At 39.4% G+C, this 20,583-nt stretch overlaps 1 protein-coding gene across 2 annotated transcripts in view; it reads right to left on the bottom strand.

Annotated features, from left to right (window-relative positions):
* The window catches only part of LOC114152855 (guanine nucleotide-binding protein G(o) subunit alpha), a 110,920-nt gene extending 90,668 nt beyond the window's left edge, over window positions 1–20,252 (bottom strand). The window contains exons 1-2 of one of the 2 annotated variants that reach the window (XM_028030960.1): window positions 19,544–20,252; window positions 18,882–18,924 (exon numbers count right to left, since the gene is read on the bottom strand). In XM_028030960.1, the coding sequence (XP_027886761.1) occupies window positions 18,882–18,924; window positions 19,544–19,661 (161 nt within the window). In that variant the 5' untranslated portion in view covers window positions 19,662–20,252. The remainder of the gene's footprint in view (window positions 1–18,881; window positions 18,925–19,543) is intronic. The other variant, XM_028030951.1, reaches the window with a different exon arrangement.
* Between the last annotated feature and the right edge of the window lie 331 nt (window positions 20,253–20,583).

Here is a 20,583-nt window from a genome sequence, read left to right as displayed (position 1 = left end):
ATCTGATGGAGATCTGATCGCAATAAAACAGAAAGTTGTAAATGATATGAGGTTTTATTTGATTGTGAAGTGGGAGCAAAATGAAATGACAGGTTTTTAAAATTTGTATGTATGCAACACATTCATTGTCATTTCCTTCACTGCTTCTCTTTTCCTGTTAAAGAAAAGGTCCTGTTGATGTCAGTACCATGCATCACCGTGTTGTCTCATCTAACCAAAGCAACTCCTTCCTGTTTTCCATTATTGCCTACATTCCTCGTGTCAAACTACAAGAAAAATTTAAGCCGTTCCTTCAACAATGCCTTTCTTTATTCCACTAACAGTCCTATCGACAGATTCTGCACTTCCTCCTGAGTCTGACACCTCCGACCGAAGACAGAAGCCTGATATTGAAACATGTCAGGTATGCCTTTATATCCAAAAAATGTGTCTAATAAAAGAAACTAAAGACAAGCTTTCACCTGCTTTCTTAGCCAGTCTGTCAGGTCAGGTGGACCTGCTTCTATCTCGGTAGGTCTGCAGTTTGTCCATTCTCTCTACATGTTCAGATTATGGATTGAACAAAGTTCTGGTGTTGAATGCTTTAGATATTGTTTTATGGTTTGCACACAAACTGGAGTACAGACATCAGTCAGAAAATGCCCCATAGGCTCTGAGAGTCATCAACAATCTCAGAAAGGAAATTAGATCATTTACATAAATTTCACAAGTTCTTAGAAGGAAATTTGAGGAGGTGGACTTCTGTCAAGGTTTAGCTTATGAGGAACTCCCCAGCTTTTAGATGAATTTTAAGTCAAAGAAATGTTGTGGATTCTAGATAGGGATTCTGTTCCTTAAAGAGATGATGGTAAAAGTTTAAGGTTGTTCTCCCTCTTCACAATGTGATGAGCCATCTTTCTGTTTCAGGTAAAGTGGGAGTGGCTAGGAGCAAGTTGTTGACTGGGACCACCTGAGCTGAATGCTCTCAGTCCATTTGGACCTGGTTGCTCTCTCTTGTCCCACACAGCAAGGAGTTTGGTTTCGCTACCCAATCATTCCGTTCCTGGTGCCCATTTCTGGTCAATGGATTCCCTTTAACAATTCACCAGTCCATCCCAGGAAAACAGAAAAGAACTTGCAGACACACACACAGACCGAAGGGAAATTTACACAGACCTTACAACACTTGCACTTTCGCTCTTTCATAATACACTTGTCCTACACCACTGCTTCACTCACGATCACAAACTTTATTGTTTCAGTTGATCTGTTTCACAGTGAAACTTGAGTTAACCTTTAACTCCAGGCTACAACCAGCCTGATGACTCATCAAGGTGACCGTGTGGCCTGGCTAGAGAACTTTACATAGGAATAATAAAACTGGCTTCAGATGGTGGGGCAGGATAAACATGCATACGTGAGCCTGCTCAGCTGCAGAGGTAAGCGGGGGACTTCAAAGGTCGGGTACACCTGCTGTGGAGCAAATATATCCGTTTGATAAAGCACTTCGTTACTAACATATCTGATTGCTCCAGCTCTAGATTTAACAGTGGGATGAAGAGTCAGAGTAGTTGAGGTTGAGGACACTTCAGATGAAAAACACTTTTATCCAAAATAAACTGGGTTGGAGGTCAAGAGCTGAGACTGACTGAAAAAACAGCAAGGAGAGGAATTACTTCTAAAATTACACTTTTAATTTGCTACAAAAAACTAAAAACATTTAATAAAGCCTTTATTAATTCCCCTTATTGCTGATTTCATAAGACAAATAAAAACATGGATCTGGTTGAACTATAATGAATTGTTAACTACGTATATACCAAGTATGAACTTGCATTTTTTTTTATGCTAATGTAATATTCAGCCAGTTGGACAGAGTTTTACCTCGGAAACTAATGATGTTGTCCAAAATGGTAAAGGAAAAGAGTGATGGCAAAAAGGAGAAATTAAAATAAGCATATATGGCAACTGATATTTTCATTGCAATATTTACCAATATTGTTGGCAGTGCAAAATATTCTAATACTGTGCAGCCAATCTGAATAACTCTCAAATACAGCAAAAACAATACTTGCAACATTCAAGACAAGAAGTAAGATCAGTGATGGTATATTGTCAACAAGATGGCGGACATTATGTCAACTATCATACATTCCTGCATTTTCTCCATTTTGTAATATATATTGCAGGGTTAGAAAAAAAATCACATTATTAGTTTTTTCCACCATCATGCAGCTGTAGAAGATACACTCATGTTATACTGATGGAAAATGTCACATTCTGTTGGTTCAGCTCTTTGGTTTGAACCTACAGATGTTTCATTTGTTCATTTGTCTCATTAAGACTGATGAAGAGTTAAATTCTACACCAAATAAGCTCCGTCAGTGCTGGATAAAAAAAAAAAATCAATAACAACATGTATGATCAATATCAATATATAACTGTCTATAAGACAGATCCAGAACCGCACAGCATTCTGGGGGATTTAGGCAGATGAAAGACTTTAGCTCCTCAACCTATAAGCAAAGTTAGTGGGATCAACTAACTCACCCACTCTTTGGTTACCTAGCAACTCACCCACTCTTTGGTTACCTAGCAACTCACTCACTCTTTGGTTACTTAGCAACTCACTCACTCTTTGGTTACCTAGCAACTCACTCACTCTTTGGTTACCTAGCAACTCACTCACTCTTTGGTTACCCAGCAACAACATGTTGAGTAACATGCGCAGCAGCAGTTTAAAGTTTTGCCACAGTGTCCCATAACTGCTTAAAAATAATAAACATAAACATGCAGTAAAACTAAGGATAAAACAGGAAAGGTTCCTCCTGCCAGTTTGGGAGTTTTTCAGATATTTAAAACAAAAAACTAATCATTAATTATCAATATCAACTAATATGAAACCCTTATGTTTTGATACGTTTTTCAGCAATACTCTTTTAACACTTTTAACTATGTTAACTGTGTTAAAAGTGATCCATTTGCAGCTGATCCAGTTCAAACTGTTTAGACTGTTTATCGCCATCATTCTCAATAATTGACTCTAATATTGAAATCTGTGACACAAAGCTCAGATTTTTATGCAGCAACAGATAAAAAGCATATAAATATCTGTGAAACTGTACAAATGTAAAGATTAAGTCGGTGTGTAGGTAACAGTTTTGTTCACCTCTCACATGCTTTAACCTAAATATGGCCGCCGCGTGTCGTATGTAGCGAGGCTAGCGTTCCCCAGGCGGCAGCGCACACAGGAGTCTCATATCTTGCGGCTCTGACAGGGAGGAGTCCTCTGGCTCCAGCTTTGGTCATCTGCTGATGAAGAGCCAGGGGAGCCAATCTGCTGCGGCTGCTTCAGCAGGGCTGTTAGAAGCTGCACATGCTTGCATGTAAAGCCAGGCAGACAGCAGAGCAGAATAATTACAGCTCAGGATTACATCTAGGGAGACCTCATTAAATCCGTCTGCCATCATCTTTCTGTTCCTCTGTCACCTGGTATCTCTATCTGCCTCTCTCCTCTGCCAACTCGCCTTTCATCCCTCCGTCATGCATCCTCCTCTTCCTCTCTGTGAAGAATTCAACACTGCACTCTGTTTCCCTGTGTGTCAGTTCCCTTTCCTCGTGGTACTATTGTCTTTCAACCTTTCCAACTCCTCGGTCCTAATTATTTCCGCTTTTTTAACTCCTCTCCTCCTGTTCCACTTCATTTTTCATCCTTGAAGAAGTAGGGGAGGAGGATATAATGATCTGAGCTGGAGGATTGGAAAATGTTGACATGAATCTTCTATAAGCTCTTAATGACCTTAATGTTTACCATCCTAGTATTACAGAATTTATATAGTTAGCAAAACTAAAGTTACTGTTAAAACTGTAATTAGTCATGGTGCTTATTTTAAACAAAAATTGTTTTTTTATCATCCATAAAGGCAACGTCTTGACAGAAAAGCAAAAAATCTTACCAAGTATTTTTGTGTAGTTTCTATTACAAATGTTTTAATATAATTAAAATTAGACAAAATAAGCTTGCAAGTAACTTTCCAGCAAGATAAAGTAAATTCCTTTAAGTCATTTATTTCACTTATAACAATGTTACAAGTAAAATAATCTGCCAGTTGAACTATTACTTTGTTTTTAAATCAATATTAAGGAACTGCTGAACAAGTTCCTATATCTTGCTGAAAAGTTACTTATAAGTTAGTTTTGTCTTATTTCAAGTATCCTAAGATATTTGCATTAGAAACTAGACATACATGGAAAGATTCTGTGTTTCAGCAGAATCCAGTGAAAGTAAATCAGGGATATTTATACCACTGAAGAAGACCAAGTATAACATGGCTGGACTTTTAAAAGACTTTCTGTCCTCACTATGTGCAGAGGGAAACTACACTAACTTATCAAACTGCTGATGTATTTATAGTTTGTATTTCGATGCATATTTTATATGGTCTTATATATCTTTGTGTGAACCTACTTGCTTTGGTTGCCTGTCACTTTATGGCACCAGAATTTCCCCAATGTGGGATAATAAATGAATTTCTGTTCTTTTCTTTTTTCAACAATAGGGTCTGCAGAGAGCATTGCACTAAATAAAACAATGACCTTTAATTTTAAGCATATTTTTTAGAAGTTAATAGTCAAGTTCTCTCCTCCCAATAGGCATCAAGAATCTCCTCTGAGACTCTTTCTCTAACGCTCCCTTCAGGTAAATCAGAAAAGGTGAGTGAATCGATTGTAAACATTTCTAAAACTGTCTTGTTTTAAAAGTTTTTCTTCTAAAGAAGGTATCCGATGGATGATACTGAAAAAGAATCAGAGAAAACACAGGTTGCAACTTGCTGAAAGTGGTGCAAAAAGTAGGTATGGACTGAACTCCGAACACCGCACAGCATTCTGGGGGATGTAGGCAGAGGAAAGACTTTAGCTACTCAAACACTCACAGCCATCTAAGCAAGGTTGGTGGTGGTATCAATTAACTCAATGGCTCTTCGGTTACCTAGCAACTCACTCACTCGCTGGTTACCTAGCAACAACCTGTTGACTAACTTGTGCAGCAGCAGTTAAGGTTTCCCTACCGCAGCTCATAAAAAGTAAAAAACAACATTGTGGAGTGAAAGGAGAAAATGAGTACAACAGATGAAGAGAAAACTGGATAAAACAGAAAAGGCCATGACATGAAGTCAGGTATTTAAAACCAAAATCTAATCAATAATTATTAATACTGACTGATATCAAATCCTAGTATAATATCACCCCTAATTTTAGATATGCTGTACGAAAAAACCTGCAAATAGATTAATTTTTAATGAATAATCAGACTTTTTCTTTAACGGTTAAAAAAATCCAGGAATAAGTGAATCATTTCAGAGTAGCCACTAAGGCTAATGTGTTAGCATGTGGGCTGTATAGGAGGAAGCTGCAGACCAATGCATGGACATGGAGAACATGCAAACTACACAGAAATGTCCTGGATGATACTCAAGTCCAGAATGTTCTTTCTGTGAGGTAAAAACTGTTCCACCGTTTAGTGTGGCCCTGTTAATATATTTACAATGAAAAAACTTAAAATAAGCATTATTAGTATGTGCTGAATGAATGTGGCCTCATTTTGCCAGCTTTTGTTCTGCTTTCTGCAGCCTGTAGACAACATTCCTTCTAAACTCTTGCTGTACCCTAAACATCCAAGATACCAACAAATCTGACTTTATCTGCATCTTTTTTCTGTTTCTCTTCCAAGGCAGCAGAGATGAGACTTAAAGGAGACTCTGTCCTATTATGTGTTCACTCAGATTCCCTATCAAAGCAGGTTAGGGGAATTTGCTTTGCTCAAATCAAATCCCGACTTTATTCACACAGCATGATCCGATAAAATCAGGCAAAAAAAAGGCTGGGTCTGTGCAGAAATTCAGAACATTTTTACATGTATATTAAAAATGAATTAGAAGCAGGAGCCTTTCTAATAAATCATAAAAACCAAGCTATGCTGGAGTCCGCATACTGAATGCAAAGAAAGAAAGGGAAGTGTCTCTGCAGCAAATTCAGTTTATCTGCCAGCTGCACACTGCATAATTTGGCTTTATCTCAAATATCCGATTCTAACTGTGCTTTTTAATACCCCTCTAACAGTTTTCGCATCATATGCTCCACACAGATCCTATTATTTCTGAAGTCCTGCAAACAAACAAATGTCCTGCAGTTTCTGCTGGCAGAACGCTACAAAGAAACACGCTGCGTAAATATGTCAGCCAAGAAAGATCCAATCGGACTGAAAGGAGAATGCCCTCTGGAGGTTTTTACTGAGTGATTACCAAACAGTGACGGTGACATAAAGGAACACTTCTGCATTTTCAATAGTCAGTAGAATTACAGGAAGTGGCTGCTCCAGGAAATGTTGATATGATCAGCATTACAGCCAGCATCATGTGCTTTGTTGGAGGTGCTTTGAATGACTCGAAGATCGGCTATCCAGATGGGGAGTGACTGGCGTAATAAGACGGAGGGAGGGGAAAAACAGGGACACAGCTTTAATCAGATCACCTCAGAGCTAATGTCAAAATTTAATTATTCACATTTCCTGTCCTCTCATGATTCAATATTAATAAATTACTTGGAAGGAAATGAGCAGAAACCAGTCTTTAGACACGTCATTCCAGCGATCGCTTTAGAATCACTATAAAACAAGAAATTTATTGAAATTATTCCCCGTCTTTTGTTTGGATTCTTAGAAAATCTCTAATCAGGATGAATCTGACCTTCTTCATAAAGGCACATCCTGGTCTTCTAAAGCTGCTGTGCCCAACCTGCAGTAAACCTTGCAATGGTTCCCGCCCAAGCTTTTATTTTTCAAAACCAGAGGAAAAATTCTCAAGAGAAAGATTTTAATTGCTTTAACCAACTCAGGCTCTTAAAAACTCACTGAATCACTCATTTACACCACAAAACAGAGAGCCTCACCAAGTGTTCCTTTCTAGTTTCTGCTGCAAATATTTAAGACAAAACTAACTTACAAGTAACTGTTCAACAAGATGTAGGAGTGTATTTTAAGTCAATAATTCCTTCCAATCACAATAAAGGGGAGAATGTCCATCAATCAGGGAATTACCAACACAAAGTACGGCACAACTGTAAAGAGGGGGGAAAATATGGTTTTCAAATTGTTTTAATATAAAAATCACAAAAGTGTGGCATATTTTTAGCAGTGTACAATCAGTTTTCCTTGCAATTGCAGCTGCAAGACCCTTTAGATATCTCTACCAGCTTTGCAGATACATTTTTGTCCGTCCACAGGTGGAGTCAATGTGCAAATTAAGTTACTTCTGAAAGCAAACTGGATTTTAATTTGGAGCTCTAGGGTGAAGGGGGATTTATCCAAATACACACCACACTTCTCATGTTTTTATCTAGAAAACCTAAAAAATAAAAATAAAAACTAGTTTGTGTTAGTCTATCACATAAAATCTTCAAAAAATATATTGATGCTTCTGGTTGTAACAGGACAAAAGCTTTTGTATGTTTGTACATTCCTCAATGGCTTGTAACTTTTTATTACATTTTTTTGTTAACTTTTTGTATCATTTTCCACTTACAGCTAATGAAAATATGACATTTAAAATTGGCTGTAGTTGTACATAATTTTTTTTTGAAGGGAGACCACGTTCTCAAAGATTTTAGCTAATCGTGTTCGACTGTGATTCAGACCCCTGCAAATACCAGGCCATACATTTTTTAAAGAAATATCAAGAAGTCCAGTCTCCATCATGCATCTGAACATAAAGTGCCTTTAAGACTGCCTAATGCACAGTACAGCTTAAATGTACTGGTACTTCTGTTCTGACTGAGGTGTGATCCAAACCTCCCTTCCTGCAGCTACAAACCGAGCCACAGCCACCGTCAGCTGACTTCAGATCAGATCAGCTGAGTTGGGTCACAGTAAAAGGATTCCTTTGTCTTTCAGCTCTCTGAACCAACATCAAATCTGCCAAATAGGTCTGACACAGAAATAAACACTCACAGTCACACCAACACATGAACAGAAGCACAGAGAGAAGACGGAGCACACACACTCCTAAAAGTGTGTAAAGGCGTACATACACACCAACCTACCACACGTTGGTGCAACAAAGGAGCTTTGTTTTTCATAAGAAGCACTGATTAGAGCGCAGACCACACACACAGGCATCGTGCTGAGCAGACACAAACAGAGCCAGAGATGGTTTACAGTGAAAACAGACTAAAAAATGAAACAGAGTGGACAGAGGAACAGTAGATATAATATTCATGCAGCTCAGGTCCCAGTAAAAACGTTCTCAGGACTCTCTGTCCCCTCCGTCAAGCTCACCACAGTAAACTACTAAGTTTATTTTTCCAGTATGAGGAATTAATTATCTATAATCGGTGAGTTTTAAAATAACAAGCTTTGGTGTCAATGTACATTGTACTTTACTTCATTAGTTCAAAGTCTTTTGGTCGACAAGAACTACTTTGTGTTATTTGGCTATGTATAAACCTGATTGAACAAAAATCACATGTGAGCCTCAGGGCTCTGGTCACTTTTTATTCATTACAAACCTCACCTCTCAAGTCTGATCATAGCAGATTACTAGTCTCTTTAAGAATACTTATATTGACGACACGCAACTTTATATTTCCGTGTCACTACAAAAAAGAAATCACATGTGAGGCTCCTCGGGGCTCCAGTTTCGGGTCAGTCTTTGTTCCTTTCAAAGCCCCCACCTCTCAAGTTTCATCATGGCTTATTATTGGTCTCTTTTAGAATATTTATACTGATGACAGACAGCTTTATATTACCATATCACCACATGCCCACAGTCCATTACAGTCACTGAGGAAGTGTGTTTATTATATCAACAAGTTAATGAATCAGATTTTTCTCCAGTCACACGTGGAAAAAAAAATGTCCCAAAATCATACAGTTAAAAAGAATAAAAAGCAACCACATAAAGTCTAAGTCAAAAAACTTTGCCAGAATTAAGTTTTTTTTTTTTTTTTAATCTAAACAGGGCAGCCAATCACATCACTGCAATACTGAGCAGATTAATAGATACCTTTAGCCAATGATTTACAAGGATAAGGTTGATAGAGTGACTCAGAACAGGCAATCCAGTAAATTGCCTGTTCAGTGCCCAACACAAGCACTCCCTCTGTTTTCTGATTCATCTCTGAAAAAGGAGGCTAATAATTATCGCCGATTCCAGTCTGGAGTCCAGGAGCAGAGCGCCCTTTGCTCCCGGTCCTATCAGCCCTCTTTGGCACCTTCTCCAGCTTGCTTAATAAGTGAGAACATGTTCTTCCACCCGCCGGCCTCTCTTAGCTCAGAACGTCTCTAGTTCCTCTTTTTTTTCCCCCTGCCAGCCTCTTTCACACTTCCACATCACTTCACCAGAATCTGAAAGAAAAAAAAATCAATTTTCCTGTCCTACTCTCCCCCTTTTTACAATCATATCACTCCTCTGTCTTCATCCCTGTATCTGTTGCTACTCCAAACTTCGAGGAGAGAATAATACAGCAGAACTTTACTTGTTTTAATCCACCTCTGTGCTCTAAACATTTATTTTCTTTCATTAAATTCTCCCTTTCTCTCCCTCCAGCTATATCCGCCCCCTTTGCCACTCAGCATGAAAACCACCACCTTTTTCTCCTCCATGTTCCCCCCCCTTCCCTCGTTTTATTCTCCTGTTCCGAGGCTTAAACCTAATTATCTCCTGCTGTAGGGAGAAAAGCCGCACACACACGGTGGGAACAGCCTGTGGGAAGCTGCGCAGCCGCGAGGGACGGACAGCGTTTGTTCTCCCTTCAGCCGATCGCCTCCAATCATGTCAGCGAGGCCCAAACACACGGAGAGAGAAAGACGCAGAAAAAAAAGGGGGGGCTTAATTTGACATCTTTACTTAGATCATAAGGCAAGATGGGGCAAAGGTTTGTGGTTTTCACTGCTGAGAAAGTCTAATCAAAATAATTAGATGAATGTACGTCACTGCTGGTTAACTTTATTATTAAGTGAGCTTATTAAGCAGCTGTCTTTAATCAGCCTGGAGAAGTCTCAGGCTTCCTCTGAAATAATTCATACACTCCAAGTAACATCAGTTTTACAAATTCCATCTCCTTTAAACAAAGTCCTTTAAACTCTGTTCAAACTGAACTATAGCCTGCAACAGCCATGTCAAAGTCTCCATGACTCTTCATAAGCTGAGAAAGTTTTAGCACTAACATTGGTTTCTTTGAGCAGAAAAGACTTGGAACAATTTCCCTCAAAAGCAAAAGTTTGGTGTGTGTATGTGTTTGATATGTTTTAGATGAAAACTGTTACTGTCTGAAACATTTTACTGTTTCAGGCCGGTGGTGTCTGTGTAATGGTATGGGAGATCAATTATTATTATTATTATAATTATTGCTCAAAACCAAAGAAGTCGACAATGTCCATCCTATTGGGTGCTGATCTTTTAATGGCTACTTCAATGCACCATGTCACAAAGCAGACATCTTAAAACTTTTATAAAAATGAGTCCCTCTGCAGTCAGATCTCAGTCCAACAGAGCGCCTTTGTAATGTAGGGAAACAGGAAGTCCACATATGTGCAGCTGACAAATCTGCAACAACTTTGTCCAAATGGACCAAAACCTTTACAGGAATGTTTTGCACTCCTTCTTGAATCTTTTTATGACAAATGAAAGCAGTTCTGAAAGCTAACATGCCTTAAAAAGCCAAAACAAGTTTGCAATACTCCGAATTTGGGGCTTTTTATGCACATTTATTGGAATCCCAACCTCAATAAACAAATGAAAAATAATAATCCTACTCATTACCTACCATCGGCTACAAGGATGTAAATGATTGACAGATTTCTGCTGGGACAACTTCCGATTTTTTTTTTCCAGTAAACAAATACTGGTGCATATTTAGTGAAATGTTCCCAACAATCCAAGCATTTAGAAGTCATTAGCTGGAGAGGACACATCCCCTGCTGCAGCCATTCCAGGACTATAAACTGTGTTTATGGTATGACATCCTCTGTTTATATTGCTTTATGTGGGTTGAAGACAGTTAATGATTGAAAGAGGAGCTGCCTTTGGGTTTTAATAAACAGAAAAAGAGGTCATGGATGACTCTTGTGACGACCAGAAGAAACCAAAGAGGGAAAAGAACAAGAAGAAGTACGAAATGAGTTGATGCCTTTTCATGAACATCTCATGAACTCTGCAGACTGACAATCATTTCATGTTTTCACCAGCCAGCATCCAAAGAATTAAGTGAATTCAGTTAAATGTATGGGTGGTGCTCTTCATAAGGGCTTGGTAATGACATTAGCTCCACTAATTCAATTATGTTTTTCCATGCATCTCTCTTTTGCAGCCATCAGCCCGACCCTTTGACTTTTGCAGCTACATATTTTAAAAAAATATATAAATTCATGACCAAACAGCTGCTTTGTGACATTTACCAAAATGGCCGCTCGAAACATCTGGTGACATTTGATGGTCGTCCATTCAGCTTCAAATGTTCAGCCTGAGTTCCCTCCAGCAGCCGAAATAAACAGTTTATATGTGATGTCACTGATCAAAACAGCTGCAAATAAGAATCAGCTTCCATATAAACATAACCTTATTATCAACTCGTCTTCATATTGCTGAGTTTTAGCCATTATATTTGCCAAATTGTTTTTTCAATCTTAACTCCATAATTGTTGGCAGTATATTGGAGATTTTTAGACTTTTCTTTTTTGGTTGAAGCTTTGCGTGTTAGGACAATGACTTCCTCTGGTTTTGGAGGCTATGCAGCTAAAGGATTTCACGTATTTTACTTTTGGACAGTGACTATGATTTGTAACCATGCCAACAAGGTACTGTTTCCAACTGGGAGCAGCTGATTAACATCTGAAAAGCTAAAATAATACCTGAACTACGACTCCAAATCAAAAAAGTAGTTGGAAATGAGGCTTCATGGAAGCTTTCAAACCACACAGAAAGTCTTCAGTCAGAGGCCGCTTCTGATTCGTTGCAGGACTGACTGTTACAGGAGATCGTTTGGTTCTCTTCTAACAACTTAGAACAACTTAAATTTTTTAAAAAAGATTTCCAACTGTTATTTTCTCCAAGGTCAGATCCCCAACACCAGAAAAACATTTTTAAACTAGTTAGCACCAGTTTAACTAGGCTACCAGTTAAACTTACTAGTTTAACTAGGTCCACTTACTAATATCGAGATTTACCAAATTTAAAAAATTGTTCTGGTATCAAAACCACTAATACATACAGTCCTAAAGTGTAAAGTTCTTTAAATAAGACACTAACAAAGTAGAGGGGGATAAAGTTTCTGTGTCTGTGTGAAACAGAGAAACACAGATCTGCCCTGCCCAGTTTGCTGCTGTGCTCTGCTGGCTGGAAGACGCCTCTTTTCATGTGGTTACAAAAAAAACACGTTTGGTTGTTTCGAAATCTAGTCTGCCGCCAAAATCAAGAGGGTCGTGGTGTGGAAACTAAACTGACTGACATCACTGAAACACTGAGCAAAAGCCAATGTGTTGCAGTTCTTTTCACTGATTTGTTGAAAGCATTTGACGCTGCACACAATGCTGAAACAGAGACTCAACAGTATTGGGTTTTCTGGTTGACTAGTGTGATAATGATCGTTCTTGTGAAAACAGCGCGTGCAGGCAGATGGTTTCACTTCCAAGTCTCTTACTGTTAGAATCAAACTCTGGTTCATCATCAACTATAAATACATAAACTTCAAAAGTAATACAATTAAAGATAAAGGGAACAGCATGTGTATGTATGGACAGCCAATTTTGCTTTTTAAGTATTTTCATATAAAGAAAACAAAAAGTCATTACTAATGGTGTCCCTCAGGACTCGGTATTAGAACCACTTCTATTTGTAATGTTACAGTTCAGCATCTACACCCAGTCTGGCTCTGGCTTTAATCTATAAGGATAATTTGGCTCACCTGCATTCAAATCTTCAGAGACTCACTCATCAAAACAGTTGCCGTGGTAACAGTGTTCAATTACAAGATCTTGTTGTCTGAACCAAGTGTCCGTATAGAGCTGGGAACAGTTTGGGGGAACAAAAATCCTAAAAATTAACAAAATGGTGCCCTTGATCTTTTTTTTTTTTACGTTTAACACTTAAATTTTTTAATTTATGAATGAATTAACTGTATTAATATAGCTATTGTCAATTATTTTCTTTATTTAGTGCATTCCAAATATATGATGCCTATCAGAAGAATTAAATATCTTTTAAGACCAAATTGAGTTTTATATTGTGATAAATCCTGCCAGCTAATGAGGCAGACTTTAAAAGAAATCCTTAAATTTTCTGGACAAGTGAAGCAGGAATAATTCATCTCTGGATTTCCTGATGCTCTTCCTCCAGTGTCTGGAGTTACATCAAACAGAACCAGCCCCTGCAGCTCGGGATTTAAAGTTACAATATAAACATTTCAGACCAGAATTAGAAAGAACTGCAAAAACTAGCATTTCTTCCAATCGTCGTGGCTGCACCTGAAAATGGCTTCCTCACTTCTGCTCGTTTGCTCTTATTAATCTAGTCTCCTCAGCACACACACACACACACGCACACACACTGATCGCTGCTGGAGAGGTCAGTTTGGCAGCTCGGGTGTGAGAAAGCCATTGAACACGTCTGAACACACACAGGCTCCAAACACAGATGGTGTTTCCTGCTTGCAGATTGGCTGTTCACACATGACCCGGTCCCTTTGGTCACTCGTCCAATTATCACGTCTCTGACAGATCATGTGTCCAAACACAGACGCAGCCGCATCATCAATATGCACCTGCAGAAAACCTCCACATCTCTGAAGTTCAGCTTTAGAGTTGGTCACTGTGTGATGAGATGATGGCAGCTCTTCCTATTGAGAATCGTCTTATTAAGCAAGATCTGTACAGCATTTAAAGCATCCATTCATCCATTTTCTGTAGTAATTGGTTGGTGCTGGCTAGTCTGTAGGAGCTGAGTGGGGGAGTCGTAGGAGAAGGCTTCTCTGTGAAGCTTACAAACTGCAGCTCTGATAAGTAGCTGCGTCTCAAAGGCGGAGCTAGGTCCAATCAGGTGTTTTGCACAGCTGAATGGTTGTCATGGAGATTAAAGGATTTCTCAAATATGCATGAAATAATCTAAACAACACTCTAGGTTGCTTAGATTATGTTATTCAATATTTTTGATGATTGAATAACATCATAACATGATGTAAAGCTCAAAAAAGTTTATTTCACATAATAACGGCCCTTTAATGAGCTACTGTGATCCTGAGAGGATCGTCTCATTAAACATGAATCTGTACAGAGACAACATCAGCTCACAGCCAAAAGCATTTAAGAATCTATTACCTAAAAACATAATCAACTCCGTTAAAACCAACTTGATGGACACGGTTTTTGTAAGGTGGTAACGCTCTACTCACATCCACTCACTGGGATCAGACACACAGCTGTGTGTCACAGCCGTTAAATTTAAATGTTACCGTTAAATTTAAATCTAATCCACTGACGTGGGTGGTTTCTTCACACACACACACACGCACACACACACACACACACACACACACACACACACACACACACACACACACACACACACACACACACACAGCCAAGGTGCTGAGAATAATGGCATAATTCCCCATCAATAATGGTAATGTCTTCCCTCTCAAGCACCTATGATTAAATATCGTTGAGAGAAAAAAAAATTAATTTAGACGTAAGTAAATGAAAAAAACAAATCAAACCATTAATCAATTTTCTTCAGCCAACTTCCTTTTATCTCAATTTCCAGCTGTTATGAATTGATGCTTTCAAACGTAATAATATAATCAGCCTGTTAGATGGAGTCTCACTGCAGTAGATGCCCACAGTTTACACTCTGGACAGTGTCCAAGAGGTTAAAGGTCAAAAAACCATTAGAAACAAACAAAAATAAACATTAGTTCCTCTAACATTTAAGCACTACACCAACACGCTAACTAGCAGAAGCTAATACTGAAGAGCTAACTTCATTTGAAATTATATCTGTCCTTGAAAGACCACAAACCTAAAGCACCAATTTAAGTTCAACATCGTTATTTGAATGTTCTATAATACTTATTGTATTTATGTTTATATCTGATACATCTGTTTCAGCAGCTAAATGTGTGTCTGGCTTTTAGCAGAAACTCCAGTAAACCCCGTTGGTTTATTATGAGATTACTGGACTGATAGCTATGAAAACACTGGGAAAGGAAAAACATGTCACAGATGTAGGAAGATCTCTGCTAAGTAGCAAAGGTGAGTCCCAACAGAAACATCATTAAGTACATCATGATACCATAGGAGACATAATTACCAGGCAGCTTTAATGAAGCCACTCAAGCAGATGAAGGTTCAGTGTCTGCAGGAGGAAACCAGCAGCACTGGGGTTGGATTTTAAATCAGAACTGACCCCGGATCAGTGCGGAAAAATTCAGTTATTACAGATTCAGTCAGAGAAAACCTGAGCAGCCAGAAAAAGAAACAGGTTTTTATTTCCAAGCAAGTAGCTCCCAAAAGTCCAAACCTGTTCTGACTCAGATTGGATCTGGATTTCTTTCTTATGACTTTAATAACATTGAATGGAAAGAATTCCCCAGATTTACCCTCAGCGTAGTTTGGTTTTGTTATCTGTATGCTCCACGAACCAACAAACTGGAGGTGGCGTCTGACTTGGCAGTGGCTGTTTTCAGCACCTCTCATCTTTTTTTGGCATAAGCTCCATTTCTGAGCTGTTAGCTTGTCATGAGACAGCATCAGTTTTCAGTCAGAGGCTTCTTCAGACTGGTTGTAAGCCTGACTGCTACAGGAAATCCTTCCCAGAGCATCACTACTCAAAACGACTATTTGAAGATATTTGGATGATTTCAGTTACAACAATATTTAGTTTCCCTTTTGGATCAGCAGAGATTTTTTTAATTAAATCCTAAAATTTAGAGAAAGTAGTTTAGGCACCATGATGATGTAAATTAAAAGAAAGTTAATATACTTGTTTCAGTTAATATATTTACTGCAATATTCAGCAATATACTAATGTCACATATTAATAATATTGTATCAGCCTCGCTGACATAAACTAAATTATTCCTTTTGGTGAAATGTGATTTGTCTAAAGGTTTTCCATCATTGTCTAACAAAAATCTAAATACAGAAGGATAGAATGTTAAACTCAAGTTGTTATGTGGCTAAAAAGAATAAAATCTGTCAATTAAATGGAAATCAGACAAAAAAGCACATCATATATCCTGGAAAATATAAGGCACAATGTCTGGAAAAAAAACATCTGAAAAAGACAAATTTAATGCAGAAATTCCTGATTTGTTAAAGGAAGGAGCCCAACAACTAATAAAGGAAATTATAATCAAACCTCAAGCAGACCAAGAGGAACAATAAGATCATTGGTTCTGAAGAAATAAAGAGCAAAGAGGTTTGTGCTTATATCCGCTAAAAGACGAAGTTGGATTCTTCTTCTGTCCTTTGACAGACCAGCACATGATCGCCACCTATGAGGCTGCAGAAAAGCTGCAATTATAATAATGCATTACATCAGACACTACTAATCTAAATCAACCTGGATCTCATTTCCTTTAGAAAACATGTAAGCCTCATCTGAACCACTTTCCTCTGCTAACTTACACCATGTCAGCAAATGTGTTTAGGTTTATTCTGCAGAACCGGTCCGGATAATCAGTTTGCTAAACACGGAGGGAAGCTGGGGCTTCCTTCTTCTTCTAAGCCGCAGAGCATGAAAACTGCAGCTCTGTCAAAATTTGTAACATTTTTAAACTGCAACCAAACTGCAGGAAGGCTAGCAACTGTTCCTCTGCGCCTGCGGACCAATCAGGAGGCAGCATTCAGAGGAGGAAGTGGAGGAAAGTCACAGGACCTCAGAGCAGGAGACCTGGATCCACAAGTTCTTCAGGGCAGCTTTTTCCCTGGACTCCATCTTCTCTTTAGCTCACTGAAATCTTTCAGTTATTCATCAGAGATGTGCTTCAAACACAAAGCAAAAGCCTCTGTTTCTTTTTAAATTTAGCAACACCAGCAAGCCCTGTAAACCAGCAGCATGTGATACTGGAATGAAGATCTGAAAACCTTCAGAGGCTGAACACATCATGCATGTTGGGAAACAAACAACTACTGTAGTGCTGAATAAATATGTTCACACACAATAAACTTGTTCACATTTTGCCACAACACAGGAACAGACTTTGATGTTTTGATGGGTTTGAACTGATAAATTGGCCCCGATTTCCTTAATTTCGGGAGAGAATCTGTTCTCATGAAAAACATTAAAAATAATCGGGTCTATGTTGAAGAATTCAACACCACTGTTGAAAGTCACACTTGCAATTAGGGCTGAACCTAACAACTACCAGAGTAATTGATTATTCTGTTGATTCATCAGGTAAAAAGAAATTGGCACATTCTGCAGATTTTTTTATTTAACTATTTAAGCCTTCCTATACAATATTTAAATTACATTAAGAGATGCAAATAAACAATTAAATTCCTTTTTAGAAAGTAAACATTTTATACACAGCATTCCTTTAGTTTACATTTGATCATTTGTAGCAAAGGATGAATCTGCTGCTAAAAACTATTTCTAACATCGACATGTGAATAGCTTGGCCATTTCTACTGGACTTAGCATCAATACAGTGTACGGCTGATTTGTTGACTTTATTATTATTATTATTAATTGGATAACAAAAGGTGTCTAAAAGGAGGTTGTTGTTGTTTTTCTTTTAAATAAAGAATTTGAACCAGATGAAGCTAAATACAGGGGTGGGCAACTCCAGGCCTGGAGGGCCTAAAAGTCTCCGGCAACTTTTAGATGTATCTCTACTTCAACACACCTGAGTCAAATAATGAGGTCATTATCAGGACTCTGGAGAACTTGACTGCACTTAGGAGGTGATTCAACTATTGGATTCAAGTGTGTTGGATCCGGGAGACATCTAAGAGTTGCAGGACACTGGCCCTCGAGGACCAGGATTGCCCACCCCTGAGTTAAAACTTTCCCACCTGAGGCATTCAGGATAGAACATATTTATAGACGAAAGGTTTCTTTTGCATCTTAATGCCAAATATATACATTTTTGATACAGTTTTGGCTCTTTTACTGCTTGAATTGTGTAACTCTTTCAGAAAATAGCATTTTTGAGTCTGTATACTCCAGTTAAGAATTAATCAAATACTAAATACTAAACTGATTAATCATTTCAGCTCTACTTTCAATTGGCTGCAAGAAACACACTAGATCTAACACTTGAATACAAATGCACACAACCATTTCCCTGCCACTTTACTATTATGTCCCAATAACTCCCAATAAACTCTGTTAAAGCTTGTGGTTGCAAATTTATTAAATGTGGAAAAATTCATGTGGCATGAATACTTTTGTACGCCACTGGGTTTGCTTTACTGAACATTTCATCCACCAAGACAAGACAAGAGGCAGCGGAAAAGGAAGAAAGCTCTGCAGAAAGACAAAACAGCCGTTGAAATTGCAAAACCAGTTTGCAGTAGTAAAAAAACTGGAGGCTTAGCACAGCAATGACAACACCCTGCTGCCTCCAGCAGCTGATCCCCCCCACTGAGCTTTCTCTGGGGTTTAACGATCAAACCAACTGCATTTCTGCATATCCACACCCGAGCATGTGCCGCTCACAGCTCCGTGGATCTGGGTCAGTTTGAGCAGGTTGATACGGATGGACCTGCAGATTCACTGAAGACGCTACTGTACATTTTACATTCACGGGTAAAAAAAAAAAAAAAAACACAGAAGGAGGCAAAGTGGGAGAGGAAGGATGAGGAGAACCTTTACAGAGTTACTGGACCTTGATTATGGAGGACTTACTTCATTTGTTTGACGATGGTGCTTTTCCCTGACTCTCCAGCCCCTGAGGGAGAAAGACAGAAGAAATCAGTGTAAACAGTGTGTGTGTGCGGGTGTGTGTGTGTGTGTGCGTGTGATAGACAGAGGGGAGGCAGAGGAGGGAGTGGGAGGAACAGAGAAAGAAATGGGAGCTTGAGCTGAGCAGCAGGGGGTGCAGATAAAAAGGATGGAGAAAGTGGGAGCACCTTTTCTCCTCATTTTCTTCCTCCACTCTCCATCTTGTGACTTAGTTTGACAAACAGATTAAATCTTCAAAGGTTGCGCTCAATTAAAGGAATCAATGATGAGCAAACCCTGCTGCTGCAACCTGCCATTTTTTTCATCTGCAGCTCTCACCTCTCTGTTGCTTTTTGGAACATTTTACCACCTGCCACACCTTTTCCATTATTTAAACCCCCTCATTTATTAAATGTGACCAAAAAAAAATTTGGTTGTATTTTAGAAAAAATGACAATTCATGACGCCCATGAATTCAATTCTCATTTTTCCCCTTTTCTCTGAGGCGTCGTGTTTCTGCTGTAATTTTACTCCCCCGGTTCCCTCCATCACCGCCACACCTTCCGCCGCCCAGGCTGGCCCGCTCCCCGGCCCCCCGGGCCCCGCTCCCCGGCCCCCGGCCTTACCGAGCAGCAGCAGTTTGACATCTTTGGCCGCAGTCAGCCCGTCCTCCTTCAGGTTCTTCTCGATGGCTTTGCTCCGGTCCAGAGCCGCCCTCTCCTCTGCGCTCAGCGTACATCCCATGGTTAGAGAACACAGCTTGATGGCGTTACTGGTACCAGGATCCACGCAACGAAAACGCACCAGACCAGCGGGTTTATATCAAAGAGGAGGGGGAAAAATCTAATCTGACTGCAGATCCTTTGAATTGTGAATATTTCCACCTTTTCTGAGCTCTGCCTTCGATCCCCTGGTTCTCTCTGGGCAGATCCCTCTCTCTCAAGCCGGGCACAGACGCTCCGTTAGCGCATTAAATCGGCGATCCTGTCGGTGTGATCCAAAAGAAAGAAAGCAAGCACGGTGGAGCCACCGCAGCTGGCTTCGTGTCGATTTTCGTGGCGTTCTCCTGACGGTGGAAACCTCCGTCCCTTCGGGTCTCCTCGGCGCTGGTTCGGCTGGTTACTGGGCGGCGGCGGGCTGCGCTCGCATCGCTTGGTGCTTCTTCCTGCGGCTGGCGCACAGCGGACCGTTTCCTCCGTTCGGCTCCTCCGGGGCGCGCTGCAGGGACTCGCTCTGTAGCTCTGCTGCCTCCCGGTAGATCCGGTCAGGGCTCGATCTCTCCTCCGTTAGTTCCTTCGTTCACTTGCGGCTTGCTGACGTCACAGCAGTAACAGTTAGTGCGGGAGAGAGTCCAGCCGCTCCCAGTGGCGCAGCCTGGCGGTGCGAAGTGAAACAGGTGCATCTAAATGAATTCGAGCAACAAAGAAATGTTATTGTATTTATGTAAATAAATGTTAATTTGCATTAAAAATTCAGTTAAAAAGTGAAACATTTTGTGTATTTGTCTGTTTTTGTCTTGTAGCAAAAACATAAAATTCAGTTTGTCTAACAACGTAAACATGACAAGATGAATTAATTTATTTTTTCCTGAAGAATGTGTGTTTTACTTTCCTAAACTGTTGACTTGACAGTTGGCCAACAAAAAGCAAGTTAGCCACAAAAGGTC

This window comes from Xiphophorus couchianus, chromosome 2, assembly GCF_001444195.1.
Source record: "Xiphophorus couchianus chromosome 2, X_couchianus-1.0, whole genome shotgun sequence".
Classification (NCBI taxonomy): domain Eukaryota; kingdom Metazoa; phylum Chordata; class Actinopteri; order Cyprinodontiformes; family Poeciliidae; genus Xiphophorus; species Xiphophorus couchianus.
Note: the sequence above shows the minus strand (reverse complement) of the source record. Positions and strands in the feature narration are given on the sequence as shown.